Raw genomic sequence first — 26,680 nt, forward strand, 5'->3', positions numbered from 1 at the left:
TGGTGCTGGTAGTGTTGATGGTACTGGTAGTGTTGATGGTGCTGGTAGTGTTGATGGTGCTGGTAGTGTTGATGGTGCTGGTAGTGTTGATGGTGTTGGTAGTGTTGATGGTGCGGGTAGTGTTGATGGTGCTGGTAGTGTTGATGGTACTGGTAGTGTTGATGGTGCTGGTAGTGTTGATGGTGTTGGTAGTGTTGATGGTGCTGGTAGTGTTGATGGTACTTGTAGTGTTGATGGTGTTGGTAGTGTTGATGGTGCTGGTAGTGTTGATGGTGTTGGTAGTGTTGATGGTGCTGGTAGTGTTAATGGTACTGGTAGTGTTGATGGTGTTGGTAGTGTTGATGGTGCTGGTAGTGTTGATGGTACTGGTAGTGTTGATGGTGCTGGTAGTGTTGATGGTACTGGTAGTGTTGATGGTGCTGGTAGTGTTGATGGTGTTGATAGTGTTGATGGTGCTGGTAGTGTTGATGGTGCTGGTAGTGTTGATGGTGTTGATAGTGTTGATGGTGCTGGTAGTGTTGATGGTGCTGGCAGTGTTGATGGTGTTGGTGGTGTTGATGGTGTGGGTAGTGTTGATGGTGCTGGTAGTGTTGATGGTGTTGGTAGTGTTCATGGTGTTGGTAGTGTTGATGGTGCTGGTAGTGTTCATGGTGTTGGTAGTGTTGATGGTGTTGGTAGTGTTGATGGTGTTGGTAGTGTTGATGGTGTTGGTAGTGTTGATGGTGTTGGTAGTGTTGATGGTGCTGGTAGTGTTGATGGTGCTGGTAGTGTTGATGGTACTGCTAGTGTTGATGGTGCTGGCAGTGTTGATGGTGTGGGTAGTGTTGATGGTGCTGGTAGTGTTGATGGTACTGGTAGTGTTGATGGTGCTGGCAGTGTTGATGGTGCTGGCAGTGTTGATGGTGCTGGTAGTGTTGATGGTGTTGGTAGTGTTGATGGTGCTGGTAGTGTTGATGGTGCTGGTAGTGTTGATGGTGTTGGTAGTGTTGATGGTGCTGGTAGTGTTGATGGTGCTGGTAGTGTTGATGGTGCTGGTAGTGTTGATGGTGCTGGTAGTGTTGATGGTGCTGGTAGTGTTGATGGTGCGGGTAGTGTTGATGGTGCTGGTAGTGTTGATGGTACTGGTAGTGTTGATGGTGCTGGTAGTGTTGATGGTGCTGGTAGTGTTGATGGTATTGGTAGTGTTGATGGTGTTGGTAGTGTTGATGGTGCTGGTAGTGTTGATGGTGTTGGTAGTGTTGATGGTGCTGGTAGTGTTGATGGTGCTGGTAGTGTTGATGGTACTGGTAGTGTTGGTGCGGGTAGTGTTGATGGTGCTGGTAGTGTTGATGGTGCTGGTAGTGTTGATGGTGTGGGTAGTGTTGATTGTGCTGGTGGTGTTGATGGTGCTGGTAGTGTTGATGGTGCTGGTAGTGTTGATGGTGCTGGTAGTGTTGATGGTGCGGGTAGTGTTGATGGTGCGGGTAGTGTTGATGGTGCGGGTAGTGTTGATGGTGCTGGTAGTGTTGATGGTGCGGGTAGTGTTGATGGTGTGGGTAGTGTTGATGGTGCTGGTAGTGTTGATGGTACTGGTAGTGTTGATGGTGTGGGTAGTGTTGATGGTGCTGGCAGTGTTGATGGTGCGGGTAGTGTTGATGGTGCTGGTAGTGTTGATGGTGCTGGTGGTGTTGATGGTGCTGGTAGTGTTGATGGCGCTGGTGGTGTTGATGGTGCGGGTAGTGTTGATGGTGCGGGTAGTGTTGATGGTGCTGGTAGTGTTGATGGTGTGGGTAGTGTTGATGGTGCTGGCAGTGTTGATGGTGTTGGTAGTGTTGATGGTGCTGGTAGTTTTGATGGTGCTGGTAGTGTTGATGGTGCTGGTAGTGTTGATGGTGCTGGTAGTGTTGATGGTGCTGGTGGTGTTGATGGTGCTGGTAGTGTTGATGGTGTGGGTAGTGTTGATGGTGCTGGTAGTGTTGATGGTGCGGGTAGTGTTGATGGTGCGGGTAGTGTTGATGGTGCTGGTAGTGTTGATGGTGCTGGTAGTGTTGATGGTGCTGGTAGTGTTGATGGTGCTGGTAGTGTTGATGGTGCGGGTAGTGTTGATGGTGTGGGTAGTGTTGATGGTGCTGGTGGTGTTGATGGTGCTGGTAGTGTTGATGGTGCTGGTAGTGTTGATGGTGCTGGTAGTGTTGATGGTGCTGGTAGTGTTGATGGTGCTGGTAGTGTTGATGGTGCTGGTGGTGTTGATGGTGCTGGTAGTGTTGATGGTGCTGGTGGTGTTGATGGTGCTGGTGGTGTTGATGGTGCTGGTAGTGTTGATGGTGCTGGTGGTGTTGATGGTGCTGGTAGTGTTGATGGTGCTGGTAGTGTTGATGGTGCTGGTGGTGTTGATGGTGCTGGTAGTGTTGATGGTGCTGGTAGTGTTGATGGTGCTGGTAGTGTTGATGGTGCTGGTGGTGTTGATGGTGCTGGTAGTGTTGATGGTGCTGGTAGTGTTGATGGTGCTGGTGGTGTTGATGGTGCTGGTAGTGTTGATGGTGCTGGTAGTGTTGATGGTGCGGGTAGTGTTGATGGTGTGGGTAGTGTTGATGGTGCTGGTAGTGTTGATGGTGCTGGTAGTGTTGATGGTGCTGGTAGTGTTGATGGTATTGGTAGTGTTGATGGTACTGGTAGTGCTGGTGCTGGTAATGTTGATGGTGCTGGCAGTGTTGATGGTGTGGGTAGTGTTGATGGTACTGGTAGTGTTGATGGTACTGGTAGTGTTGATGGTGCTGGTAGTGTTGATGGTACTGGTAGTGTTGATGATACTGGTAGTGTTGATGGTGCTGGTAGTGTTGATGGTGCTGGTAGTGTTGATGGTACTGGTAGTGTTGATGGTGCTGGTAGTGTTGATGGTGCGGGTAGTGTTGATGGTGTGGGTAGTGTTGATGGTGCTGGTGGTGTTGATGGTGCTGGCAGTGTTGATGGTGCTGGTAGTGTTGATGGTGCTGGTAGTGTTGATGGTACTGGTAGTGTTGATGATACTGGTAGTGTTGATGGTGCTGGTAGTGTTGATGGTGCTGGTAGTGTTGATGGTACTGGTAGTGTTGATGGTGCTGGTAGTGTTGATGTTGCTGGTAGTGTTGATGGTGCTGATTGTGTTGATGGTGCTGGTTGTGTTGATGGTGCTGGTTGTGTTGATGATCAAAGGGTGATTGTAAGTCCAAAGTTTTATTTTCTAGTAAGCACTGCCTTACTGTGGCAGAACCTAGCCCATTAATGAAAGCATTTCTCACATAGTTAATACAACCTTCTTCTACTGCAGTCACTGCTTTGAACTGGCAATCTTTAGCTAATTATTTTAATTCCTGAAGAAACTGATCAAGCGACTCACCGGGTTCTTGGCGTCGTGTTGCAAGTACATACCTTGCGAATACTTCATTCTTGGGCTTCACAAACAGTTCTGTTAGGGATTTTTCAGCCGCATCATATGTAGTGCAGTCAGCTATGTAGTCGAACACACTTGGAGCCACGTAGTTTATTAAGAGACGCAGCTTGTCCACGGTGGGAGTAGTTTCTTTTACTGCTAGAGTGAAGTTTTGGAACGTTTTGAGCCAGTGACGCCATTCTTGACCGGCGGTGGTGGAGTTTGGGTCAGTAGCAAACCGCTCGGGCCGTAGGAACCGCTTCATGTTCCCTGGCTGAATTATTTGATCAATAAATTGAGGTAAAGAAGAGCATTTCCAGACTTGTTTTTTGTACTGATCAAATAATTACAGTACAGTTACATCCTGCAATAACACAAGCCATATAATATACAATACTTATATACAGTTTAAGCACTGGCTATTCACTATAACAATAAGCAAACAGCACATGACTAAAGCTAGAACAAATAGAAATTAAGGTAGAATTTAACATTCCACCAACCTGTGTACAAGCACGACACAGCTGATCTGACGACACAAACAAATCAGTCAAGCGAGAATCCAAACAAAACAGACAAGCGAGCATCCATCCGGTACAATAATATCTCCGCCCCCGATACAATATATATAAAATCGATCGTCGTCGCTCCTAAATCAACACAACAATATATATAACACTTTTACTACAATCTATTTTCTGAACAATCTAGTTCATTATCCCTCAGATATTATATATCCTACCCTACACAAACAACCTTACCTAACATAACCTTACCTAACACAGCCAAATCTAAATTTAACCAAATTTATTCCAATTCGAGTCAATTCCTCTAAACTTACCCAATTTATAACAAAACGAAGCTGAATTTTACTAAATATAACTACTCATAACACAACCAAAGCTAAATTTAACTGTTAGAGCCGTTAACATATATGACCAACATAGTCTTTGCATAACATATCCCATTCTCAACACTATTTCACTCCAGTAGAGCTGTGACCGTCTAGCTATTTCCAGTTTTCAGATTAAGCAAAATCCGACTAAACCCAACACAACATATTTAAACACATATAACCAAACCCAACCCAACTCATCCTGATCTAACCTAATCTAACCTAACCCAACCGAATCTAACCCGACCCAAGCTAAACCATACCGACCTAACAAAACTTCACCTAACCTAACCAGAGCTAACCCAACCTAATCTAACCTATCCCCAGCCTAACCTAACCTAACCTCTCCCCAACCTATCACAACCAAACCCAACCTAACCTATCCCAAACGAATCCCAACCCAACCAAATGTAATCTGACATAACCCAACCCTACCAAACACAATATAACACAATCAAAGCTAAATTTAACCAAATTTATCCCAATTTATGTAAATTCCACTAAATTTACCTTAATTAATTCAAACCAAAGCCAAATTCTGCAAAATGTACCTCACATCCTAACCCAAAATCTCATCTTAACTTCATCCTGAGCTGAAGTTAGCTCGTAAAGGTGCTAATGTCTACTTCCAACTTCCACTCCACCCTGGATTAGAGCTGATTTTTGCTGATATATGATTAGAAGTGTGTTGTTACTAGGTATTTTCCTCATGTTACCACAACTCAACCACGTGAGACCCAAGCTTTGATACAATATACACTTTGGGAAGTGTTGATTCTGGATATAAACCTAACTGTCCTACACCTAACCAGCTTGGAGCTTCGTTCAAAATTTGTATTTATATTCATAGAAAAGCGTATTTTTTAGGGGGGGTTTATATGCCCCTAACTTTATAATTATACTATAAGTATAAGATAGGAATATATTAACACATTATCCAAAGTGACAGGTGATGTGCTGACCGAAGGGGAAAAAGACGCCGTAATAATGCGCTACAACTAGTATCGGGATTTACTTGGTTTTATGAAACTGTAGACTGATAAAGTAAAAAAGAACAATGGCGGCCACTCAATCTCATAAAAACAAGCACAGTGTCATCAAGATAGTTGGAATATTGCTTCTCCTTAAAAACGGTATTCAGACCTCCGTCATAAGGTTTTGACTAAAGACAGATATTGTCTGCCTCCAAGAAACCCTAACTCCCGCAGGTAAAACCCCACAGAATCTGTCTAGTTATCAGTGTTATAATCCCAGATCAAAAAATCGTGTCTCATGTATGTTAAAAAATTACTACCACATGAGCCACTTCCCGCTCAACAACGAGAGGGGTTTGAATATCATAGTATCCGGGTACACGTTGGTAACTCTACATGTTGGAAATTTCCAACACTAATAAACTACTATTGTATTATAATACATCATCATCATTATATACTAACTACAGTAGTTACTAATTTCACTAACGTTATTGTGACTCATCGCCTGCTCACTAACGGTAGTGTCAACATAAATTAACCATTTCATCTGCGTATTAATGCTAGAATTCTCATGAAATCGAGTAGCAACATTGCGTCAGATAATGTCCAGTTAGACACATTTATTACCAATGTGTTAGAGAATTGAATGTGGTTCTCTAAAATCGTCAGTATTCCGTGTAATAATTACCTACGGATAATATGACTCCCGATAATCTAAAACCGAGAGTTATTAACTGAAATAGTTATGTAGTAGCAGTTTTCTCTGTTACGTGCGAATGTCGTGGAGAAAATAAAATCTTCTCCATTTCTCGTTTAACACCATAAAACGAGAATATGATAATATTTAAATCCCTATAATTGCAACCCAGTTCTCGTTAACGTATTACATCCATAATTGCGCGGAAAAGAATTATTCGTGATTAATAATTTCTATGGTGAATGCGAGAGACGGGTTGAGGGAGGCGGCGAAGCCATTGCGAGAGAGGCATCCCTGGCGTGAAGAGTGGCGAGACACGTGGTAGTGACTGGGGAATTTATCGACAAGAATTACGTTGATACCCGGTCAACAGTTAATAATTACTTATCCACGTGTTCTGTAGTGCCCTGCCAGTTAATAACGCGTCAACAATTGAAGCCAAGACCCGTAATTACACGTACACAGCAGTGGACGTCTGGGACTAGCTGACGCGGTTTCGGCAGACCTCAGTATTTGATACGCTCATGTTAAGTATATGATTCTCGTTTGATGCATCATCCTAGATTATATATTTGTGAGTAGTCTGTCGTCATACAGCAAGGATACCTAATACACAACGTTAGTAAACTTGACGACAATTTCTCCGTTTTCATGAATATTGAAAATAAATCGTAGCCTAATCAAATGCTAGTTAAATTTCTCTGATTTCAGCGTGTATACGAGGAGTCGTCAAGTTGTTTCTCATCATTCGTGATATTCACCTCGGGTTCTTTCTTTATGGGGATCCTGTGACCACGAGGACGAATGACGAAATGGCGTTACAGAAATCGTCTTAAAGCTAAGACATTTTTCGTACAAATTTATTTAATATTATTATTGATTTCTATATAATTCCTGTAGGATCTTTACATTGAATAGATTATTACCAGAAATGATAATTGGTAATTAATGTGTTTTGCTCTGACTGTTGCTCAGTAATTCATAATCTTTAATATTCATAATTTGAGTTATCATATCTTTGAATCTATAGTAGTTTAGATTTATTATGTTATTTACTCAACAATGAACTAGTGACGAACCACACTAGTTCCTAGATATATATGAACTTCTAGAAATACCCCCCCAATGTAGGTCTTTGAGGCTTTGACTTTAATTAATTAATAATACAGTCTATTTATTAATTTCAAGTGATTATTCGTTTAATTAGTATCCATAGACACTGGTTCTCTAGTGTTATTCTAATGATCACTTTTAGTCGTTTTCCCTCTTTTCTCAAAAGTGGGTGGTCCTTCGATTTATTAAATACAATAAGTAAATAATTGAATATATGAGTCAAGCCACAGATATCCCACATTATGGTCCTTATCGAACCGGATGTATACTAATTAGTCATAACTAATCACCGTGTGAAGTAGTCTAGCTCTAGACTAACCACATTTTATTAATTGTGGCTACCGGCAGTGTACCACATAGGTTAGCCTAATTCACACCAATTTATTTGCTGCTTATACCTCATGTATAAAGTAGCACTCGTAGGACACAGTCAATTTTCCACAACACTCAGACCTATACCTCATACTGAGGTAAGACTCTTCAGGTCACCAGGAGCAACAGCTCATAACTTCTATAATAATTTCACATTAACACCTGCGTTAGAGTGGCCTCACCATCTAACTATTATTTATTTAGGTGGTAATGACATCCATCCTACTCGACACCCAGCTGAGGTAATTAATCACCTCAAAACAATAATTTCCTCATTTAAACTTATTAGCAGTTCAGTAGTGTTCACATTGGTGGAACCTCGCCAACTGAGCAATAATAATCGTTGGGGGAATGAGTCCAGAATATTACCAAAGAGCTGCCAAATATATAAACTTTAGGCTGAGGAAGAAAGTACGATTGGATGCCACTTACATTCAATTTACAGCCAGACCATACAGACAAAACCTGGCAAGAGATGGTGTACACCTGTCAGGTGAGTCTAGGTCACATGTAGTTGACAAATTGATCAACACAATCAATCACCATAAAAGGCTGTGTCTGGCAAGCCAAATTAATTGTACATAATTGTATTTTCACCTGTGTGTGCAAGTGCACTTTTATATAAACTATAAAATCTAAAAAAACAAAAATACAGCACAACTATATATTCACATTATTGCACCACAAATTAATCTATGCCAACGTTTATTAGGTAGGAATTTAGGCTGTGATTGTGCTGAATTTGGCACAAATGCAGACTAAATAAATTTGTAGTTTCTTAGGTAGAAATTCTTACAACTAGTCTTGAGCTAGTTAGTAGTACATACATTATTCATTCTTGTGCTGACCCTATTAAGGGTGGGATTCAACCTTATGGTAACTCTGATTAGAGTATATCCATATTAATTATTTGTGTACTCATTATTTGTGTGTATGCATTTTGAGTGTTGCTGAATGATCACCATGGTGATAAAGATGGTGAATGGTGATAAAGATAAGCTAGCCGGAAGAAAGTTAATGGTGAAGTTCAAGCACTGCTCAAAATCCTTAGCTACTTATTGTTAGGTAAGTACATTCAACCTCAAGTGAGGTAGAGTGTAATTTAGCCAGATTAATTTAGGCTATATTCAATATTACTTGTTAACTAATGAGTAAGTACCCAAGCTTCATTAGTAATACTTATTCAAGTCCTATGAAATTTGGACTTAAAGCCACCATGGCTACTCCTGAACAATTAAGGAGAACCTATATTGGCCTCAAAGGTCATTTAACTAGACTAATTAATAAGTCTGATACCTTGTCTAAAGCAACTCCCATTGATTACTATCGACTAGAAACATCAGTGAGAGTGGCTGATCTAAAATTTGATCAAGTTAGAACTACAAGCCAGTCTTATCTCAACCTACTGAATACCACTGAAACTGATCCTGATGAAATGGATCAAATTATAGCCGATATTTCTCAGCATGAAGATGAGACTCAAGATAAACTTGACATACTATCCAATGTAGTAACACAATCTAAATCTAATGCAAATAATACTGTGTTTCAATCCTGTAATCAATTACCTGAGGTTCGTCTGCCTACTTTAGACTTATCTACATTTGCAGGGCTGGATGAAGAAAATTGGGACACATTTTGGACTTCATTTGAAGTTCATATACATAAGAAATCCTCTCTTGACAGGATTTCTAAATTCTCATACCTGATTAGTCTTCTCAAAGGGGAGGCTAAAAAGGTCATAAATAACCTAGCTCTCACTGAGAGTAATTATGAGGAAGCTATAAAACTGCTAAAGTTGAACTATTGCAACAAGGAGTTGAGTATAGCTAACCTTTATTACCAGTTGCTAGATCTGAATGCACCAAGTAACCGACCAGACTCACTTCAAAGCTTCAGGCTAGAAGTAGTCTCTAGTGAAGGCCTTAGGTATTAAAGTTGATGTACCAGCCTCAGAATGGTCAATCAAGTTACTTTTGCAGAGGAAATTACCTCGAAATATCTTAGCAGAAATCTACTCTCACTATAAAACCGAGTTTCTCACTCTCGAGCAAATATTCGAGGGACTGAGAATAACGGTTAACAGGTTGAAGACTCATGATAAGATTAAACCTGAGTCTAAACCACCTAACATTGACAACTCAGTCAAACCCAAATCGACTTTGAAAAAGTCCAATAAATTCAAACCTAGGACTACTCCATCCACTGGAAAAAGGAGTGGTAGTGTAGGTATTTATTCTGTATCTCCCTCTGACGTTGCAACTGATGTGTCTACTAAAAGGACAAACTCAGCCAGAGAGAGATGTCTGTTCTGTGATCAAGAACATGTCACCTACAAATGCACTGTTTATCCTAACTTTAATACCAGGATTAAACGGCTACAAGAATTACACAGATGCACCAAGTGCATGGGTTCTCATGATCCCAGTAAATGTGTAGTGCAGCTACGGTTATGCAGTAGATGCAACAAAGGTGTACATCATTATGCCTTATGTAGAAAAACTTCTACACAATCTATGACAACTGGGGAGAATTCTATGAATTCTACCACAGTACAATATTGCAAGGTACATCAAAAAATAAATGTACTTACTATTGAGCCAGGCAATAATACCACTCTGCCTACAGCTCAACTCAAACTAATTGACAGGAAGTCTAGAGTTAACACTAGAGGTCTCTTTAATCAAGGATCACAGAAAACCTTCATCACACAACAATTAGTCGAGCAGTTAAAATTAAAACCTGCCAAAAGTGTGAGACTGAATATTTCTGGGTTCTTGACTAATAGTGGACCTCGTGAATACCAAGTAGTCAAGGTGTTAGTGAGACTTGGATCTTCCACTAGTCCAATAGAAGCGGTAGTAGTAGATAAACTTCCTTCAGACCTGCAGGTCACAGGACTAGCTCGCACTGCGAGATATCTTAAACGAAACCGCATGAGGCTAGCAGACTACAAAATAAATTCTGACTGCCTCACTGATGTTGGTATACTTATAGGCGCTGACCATTATTATAAATTTATAACGGGATGCACCAGACAACATGGAATGAATTTGTTGTCATCTGCTGGAGGCAAGTTGCTTACTGGACCGGTGCTTTTCCAACAAAATCCAGCGTCAACCAACCAACAATCTAACAATACAATAGTGGTGTGACTAGGCTTAGAACAGTCACCCCTACATTTCAGAGAGATATCTGAAGATAATGAGTCTGATCCACCTGTACATCTGTGGGATTTAGACACTTAAGGTATTGTCCCTGAACAACCAAGCCCTGATGATATGTGGACTTACCAGCAATATCTGGATACAGTTGTCTATAAAGACAAACAATACTGGGTGAGACTACCATGGAAGTTGAATCATCCACAACTTCCAGTTAATTATTTTATGGCAGCCTCTCAATTACAGTCTCAATTAATACGGCTGAAGAAACAGCCAGACAAATTGAACATGTATCATCAATTAATTTAACAACAACTCAATAGTAAATTTATCGAAGTTGTTGATAATGATGACCGAAAAACAGGTCACTATTTACCCCATTACGCTGTGGTGAAAGATTCATTGACAACGCCAATACGTATTGTCTTCAACTGTAGTGCCAAAGTGAAGCCAAACAGCGTGTCCTTGAATGAATGTCTCCAAACGGGACCTAGCCTAACACAAAGGCTACATGATGTGCTATTACGATTCCGCACTGGTATTTTCGCTTATACTGCTGATATCAGTAAAGCTTTCCTTAGAGTAGGCTTGCAAGAAGAGGATCGTAACTACACCAAATTTCTCTGGATTAAGGACCCACTGGATCCTGAGAGTGACGTCATAACCTACCGATTTGCCTCTGTGCTATTCGGAGCGACTTCTTCACCGTTTCTACTTCAAGCCACATTAGATACACATTTGAGGAAGTCAAATAGCCCTTATAAAACAGAGATCAGTGACAACTTGTATGTCGATAATTTCCAGGGAACTACAAATGACAAATCCAATTGGTAGAAATCTACCATGAGGCTAACCGTGAGTTGTTAGGAGCCAATATGCCACTACAATCATGGGCCTCAAACAATAAATCATTAAACCAGATAATCGAGAAAGAATTTCCGGGTTATCTGGTACCTAATCAATTAAAAGTTCTGGGCGTGGAATGGAACACAGGTACTGACGAGATGAATGTCAAGTCAGCACAAACCAATAATTCATCCCTTACCATGAGAAAATTACTCTCGTATGTCAGTCAACCATTTGACCCTTTAGGCTTACTTAGTCCTATATTAAATTAATTAGGGGCAAACTCCTAATGCAGGAATGCTGGCAGGAACATATGGGATGGGATGATCCGTTGCCAATTGAGTTGCAAGATAAATGGCAGATACTCACAACGGATTTCAATCAGTTAGGTGTTTTGAAATTTCCTCGTAATGCTTCAGGACAAAACTTACCCACAAATTTGCACGTTTTTTGCGATGCCTCTGGCAAAGCGTATGGCGCTGCAGCCTACTTAGTCAATAGTGCACAATCAATTTTACTCACATCTAAAGCAAGAGTTGCTCCAATCAAGAAGAGATCTTTACCTCAAATGGAGTTAACTGCATTGCTGGTGGGAGTAAGATTGGCTCATTGCCTGACCAAGACACTCAATAATATCCACTTTGGTGAGATTGTCGTGTGGTCAGACAATGAGGCAGTCTTACAATGGGTAAGAAATAACAACAACAAAACTCCCTACGTTAGTAACCGTGTTAGGGAAATTCATGAATTATCTGCTGGATATAAATTCAGACATGTTCCCACTAAGGACAATCCTGCAGATTACTTATCAAGAGGATTAACATTAAAACAACTAATCAAGTCTTCGATGTGGTTTAATGGACCTTCATGGCTTGTTAGTGGTCAGTGGCCCAAACAGAAGCCACAAGTCATAGTGACCAATATCACTACTCCCATGAAAGAACCAGAACCTCATCGAATCTCAGCTATTAATCCTCACAATTATTCTAACTTGAGTAAGTTATTAAGAGTGACAGCACATGTGTTTGACTTTCTTGCTAAGATAGGAATCAGACATAAGTTTCCCAATCCTATCCACTACTGGATCAAACGTGCACAACAAGAGACGTATGGAAGTGAATATGAAAATCTTCCAGATAAATTAACCAAGTCTCTAGGTGTCTGGTATGATACCAACACTCATAATATATTAAGGTGTGGAGGACGTCTGCTTCATGCAAAAATTGATTTGGATACAAAGAATCCGATCCTTCTACCGCGTCACCACATTATTGCCAAACTTCTAGTCAATCAATCATAAGCCAATTAATCATTAGCCAATCTTTTGACCATTTCAAAACCCTATTTAGATCGACTTGAAGTGATTTCACACTGATGTCTATCTGTGTGGGAATTGATTTGGAGGAAGGAGGTAATAAAAGTATGTGTTTGAGGGAGAAAGGAATTGGCAAAATGATCAGGGAAATTGAAGGGCCTCTCTTTCTCTCTCTTTTAAACGAAGATATAAGGGATGTCAAATGAAGCGCCTAGTGAAACTGCAAGTCAATTAAATCATTGAAACTCAATTATTTCATGAGAATGTACCTAGAAACTATCACATAGGGAACTATCATATATTGAACCTGGTGAAACTGCAAGCAAGAGCTGTAATATACCTTCCTCAGCTAAGTTGAAACGTACTCCTAGAGGCCCATTTATTTCAGGAGGCTGTTATATGCATCAGTAGGAATAGTCTTTATTAATTAACAACATTAGGTAACAATCATATAAGGAACAGGGTGAGCCTGTAGCCAACTGTGTGCCAGAGTCTTCATGTGACCAGTTGACCTGATCTCCCGTGTGTCAACCTGTTGAGCGAACAAGAGGTCCGGATTCACGAAGCAGTTACGCAAGTACTTACGAACGTGTAAATCTTTCCTCAATCTTTGACGGCTTTGGTTAAATTTATTAAACAGTTTACAAGAATGAAAACTTCCCAATCAACTGTTGTTATTGTTATAAACAGCGTCCAGGTGCTTCGGAGCGCGTTAACTGTTTAAAAATTGTAAAGAAAGCCGCCAAAGATTGAGAAAAGATGACAGGTTCGTAAGTGCTTGCGTAACTGCTTCGTGAATCTGGCCCAAGTTCCAGATGCGAATCTGTCTGGGGAGTGAATGATCGCTAATGGAGTGATGTTCTTGAGAATGCAACCTGTCCTCAGGATACCATAGTACGTATGTGACATAATCTTTACCATTGTGATCTGTGCTGTCAATCTGCTGTATGGTGTCTATTAATCTTGTTTAAATTACCAATCAAGCTGTCAGTGTAATCAATCAGAGCTTTAATATAACAATGTGCTTTAATATACTTACTAAGCTTTCTCATCTCATTTTTCTCTTGCAATGTATTTGTTATCATTTATCAATTCTGATAGAAATTACCTACTTAAAATTATCTGTTAGATTAAGGACCTGCCCGAAACGCTGCGCGTACTAGTGGCTTTACAAGAGTGTAAATACTGTACTATTCAATGTATTCTCACAAACCCAATGTACCTTCTTGTATATAAATAAATAAATAAATAAATAAATAAATAAATAAATAAATAAATAAATAAATAAATAAATAAATAAATAAATAAATAAATAAATAAATAAATAATGTTCATAGTTCCTATGCAACTAACTGTCATAGTGGAAGATATTTACACTTATTAGCTATCACCAGGCACCAACCCTTCCTCACCTACCATATTACGGCCCGCAGTTCCCGTCCCATCGCCGCAGAATAGTCTGTTTGGTCAAATAATAATGATAATTGGATTTTTCCAGTCCGACTTCTGGTGTGAAATTTATGTAATATTTTACAAGTTATTCGAATATCAAGGATCAGCTACATTCTATTGAAGGCTCATAGTTTAATTTGGGGAATCTTGGTAGTTCTCAGTAAATTATAATAGTTATTCAATTCAATCTGTAAATATTTCAATTGGCGCCCAACTATAATATATACAATAGAATATGCATTATACATGATGAAGAAAATGTATCGTACATTACGTCTTATAGAAAACGAATAAGGTAGGGTACACTATACTAACGTCCACAAGATGGGTATGAGGAGCAATACCGTTCACAGGATGGGTATAGGGTCCACAACCCCCCACCGGATGGGAATAGAGACGATTACACCCACAGGATGGGTATTGGGTCCAATACTACCAGCACATGTATTCTGTACTCCAACATGTACCCTGTTCCATCACATTTATTTATTTATTTATTTATTTATATATATACAAGAAGGTACATTGGGTTTGTGAGAATACATTGGATAGTACAGTATTTACATTCTTGTAAAGCCACTAGTACGCGCAGCGTTTCAGGCAGAATCCTTCCAGACCAAACTTTCAGTCTTGCCTTAACGACAGGCTCCAGTATGTTTCTCTGAATAATTCCATTTCTCCCACCTTACCCATCAACATTTAAGGGGTAAGGTAGGTTACATGGAGTTTATTAGGTGGTACTTATATATATATATATATATATATATATATATATATATATATATATATATATATATATATATATATATATATATATATATATATATATATATATATATATATATATATATATATATATATAAGAACATAAGAACAAAGGCAACTGCAGAAGGCCTGTTGGCCCATACGAGGCAGCTCCTATTTATAACCAACTAATCCCACTCATATACATGTCCAACCCATGCTTGAAACAATCGAGGGACCCCACCTCCACAATGTTACGCGGCAATTGGTTCCACAAATCAACAACCCTGTTACTGAACCAGTATTTACCCAAGTCTTTCCTAAATCTAAACTTATCCAATTTATACCCATTGTTTCGTGTTCTGTCCCGTTTTGATACTTTTAATACCCTAATAATATCCCCTTTGTTATGTCCATTCACCCACTTGTAAACCTCTATCATGTCACCCCTAACTCTTCGCCTTTCCAGTGAATGCAACTTAAGCTTTGTTAATCTTTCTTCATATGAAAGATTTCTAATTTGGGGAACCAACTTAGTCACCCTACGCTGGACACGTTCAAGTGAATAAAAGGGAGGTCGTGGTTACTAACGGGTGTCTCAAGGTTTCTAGGTTTTATTATCAATTATAGTAACATGATTCTTCCACATTAGCTCCGGACCTCCTTGATAATTACATTACTTTGTCAGTCATTCTGAGCTAGATTGACTTTTTCCCCAATTCCTCATTACTGGCTATAATAGCTATGAAGGATGTGTGATGTGTTTGCCAGAATGTCACCCTGTCTGAGTACATGATCTTGGATGTGTGATACAGTGAATATTTACCTTACAGAGAAGCCTAATGATTAAGCTTTCAGTGTTTTTCCTGTGTAATCAAATATATATATATATATATATATATATATATATATATATATATATATATATATATATATATATATATATATATATATATATATATATATATATATATATATATATATATATATATATATATATACACTGCCCGACTTAGAGCTGTAGCAGCTCCCCATGCAGGTGATTTTCTATTAGCAACCCCAATGTCAGCAACCGGCACCCGTCTCACACCGCAGGCCCTCCGAATTGCCGTGGCTCTCCGCCTCGCTGCCCCAATCCACACCAATCCACCACACACACCAATCCACACTGTGTGTGTGTGTGTGTGTGTGTGTGTGTGTGTGTGTGTGTGTGTGTGTGTGTGTGTGTGTGTGTGTGTGTGTGTGTGTGTGTGTGAGTGTGTGAGTGTGTGAGTGAGTGAGTGAGTGAGTGAGATACCCTTGGTAAGCGAGAGTGGCAGGTAACCTTAGACGTTTTACTTTCAACTTGGGTGGGGGGGGGGTTTAAACCCAGCCTCCAAGGACCTGAAAGCACCAGTATAAGAAGCTATGATTTGTTTAGATCTGAAACTTATATCTATGGGCAGCACAAAACATCGACCAGACTGTGCGACACAGTGGTTGCCAGGATCAGGTTATGTTACCGTTACCTGTGGCAGGTGGCTACAGGTGACGGATCTCTCAATCCTGAGCACTCCAGGTGCAAACTCTGTGAGGAGGAACTGAGGCATGATCTCCCGCACTACATCACCGAATGCCCAGTTATTAGACCATTCAGACCAGTTGGCATGAGGTACCTGGAGCTTTGTAATTACTTTATTCACTCTCGTATTCCTGAAGATATCCTCACAGTGTACCCAAAATTTGCCAGTGCAGGCTACTAAACATATGGCCCTGTATGACTAACCATCCTGCGAGATGGGGACTTTTATTACCACTGCTACCTTATTCAATCTTGTGTTGATAATATCCTCAAAATGCATCCGGAGTCTGCCAGTGCAGACTGCTTATCACATGCCTCTGTATGACTAACCATCCTGTGTGATATACCTCATGTATTAATAATAATAATAATAATAATAATAATAATAATAATAATAATAATAATAATAATAATAATAATAATAATAAAATGTGTCCTTAATAATACCACCTTACTCCACAACACTCCTGCAGTCTCCAGCTGATGCTTGTAGAGTCCCCATCTAACCTCTCATATGTCACACATTAACCTACAGTTGCTGTGATATTTAAACTCCTCGTGACAAACAAACTACATTCTTTGTGCCTCAGGTGAAAACAAACACCATAGGCGGTATAACTTTTTATTAATTTAAATTAATAATAATCAAATATTCGCAACTGCAAGTTACATGGAATGTTGTGCAACTGCACTTGCTAGTAATTTGCAACTGAAGCTGCTGGAAATTATTGCAGCTTCGCGGTTGTTAGAAAGTTGCGACTGCAGTTACTGTATTATATTTTATCCCGAAATAGCTATATGCTGACTAGATGTATATGTATGTGTACTTACGTAAGTATGCATGTATGTATTCTCAATCACGTCAAAGATTGCCAATCTCTCAACCAGTTTAGGAAAAAACTAAGTTCTACTTAATGAACTCCACGTAACCAACCTTACCTCCTAAATGTCAACCTATGTCTTGCTATTGTGAAACATTAATGATTAATGACTAACCTGTAAAACAGCTGATGTCTGCCATATGTATAAACTTAAGAAAATTGTAGTCCGTTATGTTTATTAAAAATTACTATCTGCTCCGCTGTTGTAATTGCTGCTGTTAATTCATGTAGTTATTGTCAATCTTTCCTTTAATTCAGTTTTATGCTTTTGACCTCAGTCTTAAGTCTTAGTTTTTAAGCTCTTTCCCCACATCATGCAAGAAAGGCTGTGTGTATTAGTGGCTTTAGGCAGAGTCTCCCTCTGTCTAAATAGAATGATAGATGGAGTATTGGTGTGAATTTTCCTTTGCCTCAAGTCTACGAGATTTTGTTGATGTTCCCGGAGTATTACTGCCCTCAGGCTGCTCAAAGGCAGTCCAAGACGGTGATCATCTCCCTCTTTATGAGCAAAAGTTTTGGCTAACTCATCAATAGTTCTATGATAGAACTGATGAGGCGCCTCTCTCCCTTGTCACCATAAACTCCATGTTAAATTGTATGTGGATAGTGAAGACTATTCACAGAATTACTACATTGAATATTCCTTGTATTTATAGTATATTATTATATTTATTATTATATATTAAAGACATATATGAAGGGGGTGGCACCGCTTCTTTCAGGAAAACGCAGAAAACTATCAAATACAGAGGTCTAGCACACTGCTACATATTTGTTCCAATCGGTTCGGAGACTCTCGGTTCGTGGGGAAAATGTGCATTGAAGTTCCTAATGAAATTAGATGACAAATTGATCAGCATTACAAAAGACCAGAGACCAAAAATGCTTCTTGTTCCAGCGCCTCAGTGTCGCATTCCAGAGGGGAAATGCTTGTTGCATCTTGGGCACGAGTCCAACTTCAGAGGAATTCGAAGAGGTGTTTGACTTGCAACTGTGATCGAATCTTTGACATTTATTAGGGTATCCCATTGGTGTGTTTTCATTTTACTTCTATTGGTTGTGTTGTGTATGTGTCAAGGCCATATTTTGTAATCATGTAATCTGGTACAATAGAGTTCCCTATATATATATTTAAATATACAAGGGGTGTTAGGAGAAGACAATATGTGCCAGTACGCATGTGAGCCCAACCAGGCTCCCCCGGGTGCTGCATATTGTCTTCTTTGAGGTTGTCTTCGAGGTTTGAGTTGAGGGTCCCCTACAAACAACCAGAGGTGGATACCCCACATATGATTAAAAATATCATTATATATATATATATATATATATATATATATATATATATATATATATATATATATATATATATATATATATATATATATATATATATATATATCATATATCTATATATATATATATATAGATATATGATATATTGCTCGCCTCACAGCAGTAGCAGCCCCACATGCAGGGGACTTCCTGTTAGCAACCCCAATGTCGACAAATGGCACACGTCTCGCAGCACACGCCCTGTGAATTGCTGTGGCCCTCTGCCTGAAGGTTGACCGTTAATAACGGCCAATCTACTTATGAAAATCTTCCCAGACACCAAACAGAACGTCCTGAAGGAAACCAACGTCGTCTATGCCTTCACATACCCACTTGGGGACTGTAAGCCCCAAAGAACTCAGTTTATAGGCAAGACAACAACGTCTCTTTCTAGGCGATTAACAGTACACAAACAACAGGACTCCATCAAGGAACATATAATCTCTTCTCACAACCAGACCATCACCAGAGAAATCGTAACAAGCAACACAGAAATCATCGATAAATACAACGATAGCAGGAGACTCGACATCTGCGAGGCACTACACATCAAAAATTCAACACCAGCAATCACCAGCCTATTAATGCACAACTATATTCTACCCACTTCAAGACCCCGAACCAACATAAAAGCAGCAAGAGGAATTACGGGCCAATAGGCCTTTTGCAGTTACTTCCATTCTTATGTTTTCATACCCATTGATTCGTGTTCTGGCATAGCTTTGTCACCTCACCTAAAACTTTTGTGCCATATCACCTCACCCAAAACGAGTATAAGTATGATGTATGTTAAGTGTAAACTAGTCCTTGAAAATGTAATAAGCATTACGATACACGTTCAGGTGTCAGACCAAAAATAAAAGAATGAATTTTGGAGAGTTAATTTTTCAATTATCCTCGACAGTGAAGAAAAACGTAAGAAATATTGAGAAGATTCGTGTTAGAATTATTAATCTTACTCTTAGACGAAGTGGTTATAAGATACACTTACAGCAAGAACCCGGTTACTGGCCCAAAGTGGCCGTAACATAAACAAATATGTTATTACAAAAGGCTGAAACTAAGAATCTGGAAGGTGGACTCAAACCACCGAGAGCATAAGTTGAATTTAGGAGAAACCTGGGTAAATACAGATTTGGAAACAGAGTTGTTAATTTATGAAACAAATTACCCGAAAACATAGTAGATGGTAACGTAATAGACGTAAATAGGAGCTTCGTGTGGGCCAATAGGCCTACTATAATTTCCTTAATTCCTAAGGTCTCATGTCCCTCTATCTCGTTTCCATAGTAAGAAATCCCAGCCTGTGGATGCCAGTCCTCCCTGTCAGCTGCTCTCCGTGGCGAGAGATCGCAGCCTCCCACATCACCCAGGGTCGTTATCTCCATCTTACACTGACATTAATGACTTTAGAAAAGACTTTCCCGGTATTTTCAAAAAGGTTAATTTCGTAATGGCTCCCACATTCTCTTGCTGCACCGCACTTCGTTATCCTTGTTAAACAAGGGTGCAGCATATCTTGTTTACAAGGCTGTCACATATCTTGTTTACAAGGGTGAAGCATATGCTGTTTACAAGGCTGCAGCATATGCTGTTAACGTTGCTTCTCTCTACCCCTCCCGTTAAGGAAGCACCATGCTTGACTTCATTAAGAATGATGCTGGCTCTAAAGACGTCATCTCCAGCTCCGCACACACTGCACCGATGCTGCTCCAACTGCCCTTCAATACCAGTCCAAAGTTTTACACCAAATCAAGGCTATATTCAGACTTAAACTTCAAGCCAAATACTTCATGCGTCAGTCTTTCTCGCAATTGGCTGCTGTGAACCACAGCTGTTCAGTCTGTGACCACTTGGGGTGGACGGTAGAGCGACGGTCTCCCTTCATGCTGGTCGGCGTTCAATCCCCGACCGTCCAAGTGGTTGGGCACCATTCCTTCCCACAGTCCCATCCCAGATCTTTATTCTGATCCATTCCCAGTGATATATAGTCGAAATGGCTTTGTGCTTTCCCCTGATAGTTCCCTTCAGTCTATGGCAGCTGTTCCACCTATGATCCAGCTGTTCCATCTGTGATCCAGCTGTTCCATCTGTGATCCAGCTGTTCCATCGATGAGTTGTTCCATCGATGAGTCAGCTGCTCAACAAGGCTGTCGAGGAGGAGAGAGCGAGAGAGCAATACTCATGACACAGCTCTCGTTCACTCAAGATGTCTGTCAACTTTAATGGAAAAAATGGGGGTGAAAAAGTCTAAAGGTAAAATAGAGCGGCTCCTAAGTCTCCAATAACAGGGTTTTATTGCGAATTATGTGAGCAAATAAAACAGAGACGAGACAACATTCAGTGGACCATTACCGTCTGTGAGGAAAAACAGTATTCATTCCCAGCTTCCTGAGCCTCGGAGATATGGCCCTTCTATGGTGATGGAAGGGAGAGAGGGAGAGAAGAGAGAGAGAGAGAGGAAGAGAGACAGAGAGAGAGAGAGACAGAGAGAGGGAGAGACAGAGAGAGGGAGAGACAGAGAGAGGGAGAGACAGAGAGAGGGAGAGAAGAGAGAGAGAGAGAGGAAGAGAGACAGAGAGAGGGAGAGACAGAGAGAGGGAGAGACAGAGAGAGGGAGAGACAGAGAGAGGGAGAGACAGAGAGAGGGAGAGACAGAGAGAGGGAGAGACAGAGAGAGGGAGAGACAGAGAGAGGGAGAGACAGAGAGAGGGAGAGACAGAGAGAGGGAGAGACAGAGAGAGGGAGAGACAGAGAGAGGGAGAGACAGAGAGAGGGAGAGACAGAGAGAGGGAGAGAGAGAGAGAGAGAGAGAGAGAGAGAGAGAGAGGGAGAGACAGAGAGAGGGAGAGACAGAGAGAGGGAGAGAGAGAGAGAGAGAGAGAGAGAGAGAGAGAGAGAGAGAGGGAGAGACAGAGAGAGGGAGAGACAGAGAGAGGGAGAGAGAGAGAGAGAGAGAGAGAGAGAGAGAGAGAGAGAGAGAGAGAGAGAGAGAGAGAGAGAGAGAGAGAGAGAGAGAGAGAGAGAGAGAGAGAGAGAGAGAGAGAGAGAGAGAGAGAGAGAGAGAGAGAGGAGAGAGAGAGAGAGAGAGAGAGAGAGAGAGAGAGAGAGAGAGAGAGAGAGAGAGAGAGAGAGAGAGAGAGAGAGAGAGAGAGAGAGAGAGAGAGAGAGAGAGAGAGAGAGAGAGAGAGAGAGAGAGAGAGAGAGAGAGAGAGAGAGAGAGAGAGAGAGAGAGAGAGAGAGAGAGAGAGAGAGAGAGAGAGAGAGAGAGAGAGAGAGAGAGAGAGAGAGAGAGAGAGAGAGAGAGAGAGAGAGAGAGAGAGAGAGAGAGAGAGAGAGAGAGAGAGAGAGAGAGAGAGAGAGAGAGAGAGAGAGAGAGAGAGAGAGAGAGAGAGAGAGAGAGAGAGAGAGAGAGAGAGAGAGAGAGAGAGAGAGAGAGAGAGAGAGAGAGAGAGAGAGAGAGAGAGAGAGAGAGAGAGAGAGAGAGAGAGAGAGAGAGAGAGAGAGAGAGAGAGAGAGAGAGAGAGAGAGAGAGAGAGAGAGAGAGAGAGAGAGAGAGAGAGAGAGAGAGAGAGAGAGAGAGAGAGAGAGAGAGAGAGAGAGAGAGAGAGAGAGAGAGAGAGAGAGAGAGAGAGAGAGAGAGAGAGAGAGAGAGAGAGAGAGAGAGAGAGAGAGAGAGAGAGAGAGAGAGAGAGAGAGAGAGAGAGAGAGAGAGAGAGAGAGAGAGAGAGAGAGAGAGAGAGAGAGAGAGAGAGAGAGAGAGAGAGAGAGAGAGAGAGAGAGAGAGAGAGAGAGAGAGAGAGAGAGAGAGAGAGAGAGAGAGAGAGAGAGAGAGAGAGAGAGAGAGGAGAGAGAGAGAGAGAGAGAGAGAGAGAGAGAGAGAGAGAGAGAGAGAGAGAGAGAGAGAGAGAGAGAGAGAGAGAGAGAGAGAGAGAGAGAGAGAGAGAGAGAGAGAGAGAGAGAGAGAGAGAGAGAGAGAGAGAGAGAGAGAGAGAGAGAGAGAGAGAGAGAGAGAGAGAGAGAGAGAGAGAGAGAGAGAGAGAGAGAGAGAGAGAGAGAGAGAGAGAGAGAGAGAGAGAGAGAGAGAGAGAGAGAGAGAGAGAGAGAGAGAGAGAGAGAGAGAGAGAGAGAGAGAGAGAGAGAGAGAGAGAGAGAGAGAGAGAGAGAGAGAGAGAGAGAGAGAGAGAGAGAGAGAGAGAGAGAGAGAGAGAGAGAGAGAGAGAGAGAGAGAGAGAGAGAGAGAGAGAGAGAGAGAGAGAGAGAGAGAGAGAGAGAGAGAGAGAGAGAGAGAGAGAGAGAGAGAGAGAGAGAGAGAGAGAGAGAGAGAGAGAGAGAGAGAGAGAGAGAGAGAGAGAGAGAGAGAGAGAGAGAGAGAGAGAGAGAGAGAGAGAGAGAGAGAGAGAGAGAGAGAGAGAGAGAGAGAGAGAGGAGAGAGAGAGAGAGAGAGAGAGAGAGAGAGAGAGAGAGAGAGAGAGAGAGAGAGAGAGAGAGAGAGAGAGAGAGAGAGAGAGAGAGAGAGAGAGAGAGAGAGAGAGAGAGAGAGAGAGAGAGAGAGAGAGAGAGAGAGAGAGAGAGAGAGAGAGAGAGAGAGAGAGAGAGAGAGAGAGAGAGAGAGAGAGAGAGAGAGAGAGAGAGAGAGAGAGAGAGAGAGAGAGAGAGAGAGAGAGAGAGAGAGAGGGAGACACAGAGAGAGACACACAGAGAGAGAGAGAGAGAGACAGAGAGAGGGAGAGGGAGAGAGAGGGAGACAGAGAAAGACAGAGAGAGAGAGAGAGAGGTATTATTACCTATGTGACTTCTGTGATTGGTGTTTCTGAGGGTTTTCAGCTTAACCTCTTCATCCTCACTATCAGATGAGACATACTACCTCCTTTTTCTATTATGGTACTTTTGTTTGTTATCCAGAAATTCTCTTCTGTCTTCCTTTCGTGTTGTCTAAACTCTCTCTCTCTTGTTCTGCCATAGCTGCGTCCACCTTTTTTACAGCAAGTTCAGTCTTGGCTGTCTCTTGCTCGGCTTTGACTCTATCTCTTGTTCAACTGTTGCTTTCTCTTATCCAATTTTAACTTTTTCGTGTTCATCTCTAGCATTCTCTTGTTCAGCTTTAGCTTTCTCTTGTTCAGCTCTAGCTTTCTCTTGTTCAGCTTTAGCTTTCTCTTGTTCAGCTCTAGCTTTCTCTTGTTCAGCTCTAGCATTCTCTTGTTCAGCTCTAGCTTTCTCTTGTTCAGCTCTAGCATTCTCTTGTTCAGCTCTAGCATTCTCTTGTTCAGCTCTAGCTTTCTCTTGTTCAGCTCTAGCATTCTCTTGTTCAGCTCTAGCATTCTCTTGTTCAGCTCTAGCATTCTCTTGTTCAGCTCTAGCATTCTCTTGTTCAGCTCTAGCTTTCTCTTGTTCAGCTCTAGCATTCTCTTGTTCAGCTCTAGCATTCTCTTGTTCAGCTTTAGCTTTCTCTTGTTCAGCTCTAGCTTTCTCTTGTTCAGCTCTAGCTTTCTCTTGTTCAGCTCTAGCATTCTCTTGTTCAGCTCTAGCATTCTCTTGTTCAGCTTTAGCTTTCTCTTGTTCAGCTCTAGCTTTCTCTTGTTCAGCTCTAGCATTCTCTTGTTCAGCTCTAGCATTCTCTTGTTCAGCTCTAGCTTTCTCTTGTTCAGCTCTAGCATTCTCTTGTTCAGCTCTAGCATTCTCTTGTTCAGCTCTAGCATTCTCTTGTTCAGCTCTAGCATTCTCTTGTTCAGCTCTAGCATTCTCTTGTTCAGCTCTAGCTTTCTCTTGTTCAGCTCTAGCATTCCCTTGTTCAGCTCTAGCTTTCTCTTGTTCAGCTCTAGCATTCTCTTGTTCAGCTCTAGCATTCTCTTGTTCAGCTCTAGCATTCTCTTGTTCAGCTCTAGCATTCTCATGTTCAGCTCTAGCATTCTCATGTTCAGCTCTAGCATTCTCTTGTTCAGCTCTAGCATTCTCATGTTCAGCTCTAGCTTTCTCTTGTTCAGCTCTAGCTTTCTCTTGTTCAGCTTTAGCTTTCTCTTGTTCAGCTCTAGCATTCTCTTGTTCAGCTCTAGCTTTCTCTTGTTCAGCTCTAGCATTCTCATGTTCAGCTCTAGCTTTCTCTTGTTCAGCTTTAGCTTTCTCTTGTTCAGCTCTAGCATTCTCTTGTTCAGCTCTAGCTTTCTCTTGTTCAGCTCTAGCTTTCTCTTGTTCAGCTCTAGCATTCTCTTGTTCAGCTCTAGCATTCTCTTGTTCAGCTCTAGCTTTCTCTTGTTCAGCTCTAGCATTCTCTTGTTCAGCTCTAGCATTCTCTTGTTCAGCTCTAGCTTTCTCTTGTTCAGCTCTAGCTTTCTCTTGTTCAGCTCTAGCATTCTCTTGTTCAGCTCTAGCTTTCTCATGTTCAGCTCTAGCATTCTCATGTTCAGCTCTAGCATTCTCATGTTCAGCTCTAGCATTCTCATGTTCAGCTCTAGCTTTCTCTTGTTCAGCTCTAGCTTTCTCTTGTTCAGCTTTAGCTTTCTCTTGTTCAGCTCTAGCATTCTCTTGTTCAGCTCTAGCATTCTCTTGTTCAGCTCTAGCTTTCTCTTGTTCAGCTCTAGCATTCTCTTGTTCAGCTCTAGCTTTCTCTTGTTCAGCTCTAGCTTTCTCTTGTTCAGCTCTAGCATTCTCTTGTTCAGCTCTAGCTTTCTCTTGTTCAGCTCTAGCATTCTCTTGTTCAGCTCTAGCTTTCTCTTGTTCAGCTCTAGCTTTCTCTTGTTCAGCTTTAGCTTTCTCTTGTTCAGCTCTAGCTTTCTCTTGTTCAGCTCTAGCTTTCTCTTGTTCAGCTTTAGCTTTCTCTTGTTCAGCTCTAGCTTTCTCGTGTTCCAGTCGAGTCTGCGTCTCTCCACGTAGCAGCTGTACCTTATTGTCTTCCATTTACAACTTTTGTCTCACCTTGCGTCTCTCCACGTAGCAGCTGTACCTTATTGTCTTCCATTTACAACTTTTGTCTCACCTTGCGTCTCTGAAGGCTGCTCTCCCTGCTGCTCCTTCACCTTGCCTGGAGTCCTTCATCGCTCGGCGCGTCATCCAACACGTCATCAACCTTCCTGGCTCTTCATTCTGAGGTTGAGCCTCAGCTCCTCATCGCTGGCACTGTGTTTCCTGTTAATACGTTGGTGCTCTGGAGCCAGATTCATGAAAGGACTTACGCAAGCACTTACGAACCTGTACATCTTTTCTCAATCTTTGGCGGCTTTGTTTACAGTTATTAAACAGTTAATGAGCTCCGAAGCACCAGGAGGCTGTTTATAACAATAACAACAGTTGATTGGCAAGTTTTCATGCTTGTAAACTGTTTAATAATTGTAAACAAAGCCGTCAAAGATTGAGGGAAGATGTACACGTTCGTAAGAATTTGCGTAAGTGCTTTCGTGAATCTGGCCCCAGGTCCATTCTCTTCTTCTGCTTGTTCTTGTTCCTTTGACCATGTCCACAGCGCCTCACGTGTCGCCATCACCCGTCACACTGTCACACACCCTCACCCGTCACACTGCCACACACCCTCACCCGTCACACTACCACACACCCTCACCCGTCACACTGCCACACACCCTCACCCGTCACACTGCCACACACCCTCACCCGTCACACTACCACACACCCTCACCCGTCACACTACCACACACACCCTCACCCGTCACACTACCACACACCCTCACCCGTCACACTGCCACACACACCCTCACCCGTCACACTACCACACACACCCTCACCCGTCACACTACCACACACACCCTCACCCGTCACACTACCACACACACCCTCACCCGTCACACTTCCACACACACCCTCACCCGTCACACTACCACACACACCCTCACCCGTCACACTACCACACACCCTCACCCGTCACACTGCCACACACACCCTCACCCGTCACACTACCACACACACCCTCACCCGTCACACTACCACACACACCC

At 41.6% G+C, this 26,680-nt stretch overlaps 1 protein-coding gene across 1 annotated transcript; it reads right to left on the reverse strand.

The window, feature by feature from the left end:
- Positions 1-23,789: 23,789 nt before the first annotated feature.
- Positions 23,790-25,631, reverse strand: LOC138367444 (golgin subfamily A member 6-like protein 22). Its single transcript, XM_069329098.1, has one exon. It carries the CDS (start codon positions 25,629-25,631, stop codon positions 23,790-23,792), a length of 1,842 nt encoding a protein of 613 aa, XP_069185199.1.
- Between the last annotated feature and the right edge of the window lie 1,049 nt (positions 25,632-26,680).

This window comes from Procambarus clarkii, chromosome 22, assembly GCF_040958095.1.
Source record: "Procambarus clarkii isolate CNS0578487 chromosome 22, FALCON_Pclarkii_2.0, whole genome shotgun sequence".
NCBI classification, from domain to species: Eukaryota; Metazoa; Arthropoda; class Malacostraca; order Decapoda; family Cambaridae; genus Procambarus; species Procambarus clarkii.

Coding starts and splice junctions, on each gene's coding strand:
- LOC138367444 (XM_069329098.1), bottom strand. CDS start 25,631: ATGGAAGACAATAAGGTACAGCTGCTACGTGGAGAGACGCAGACTCGA.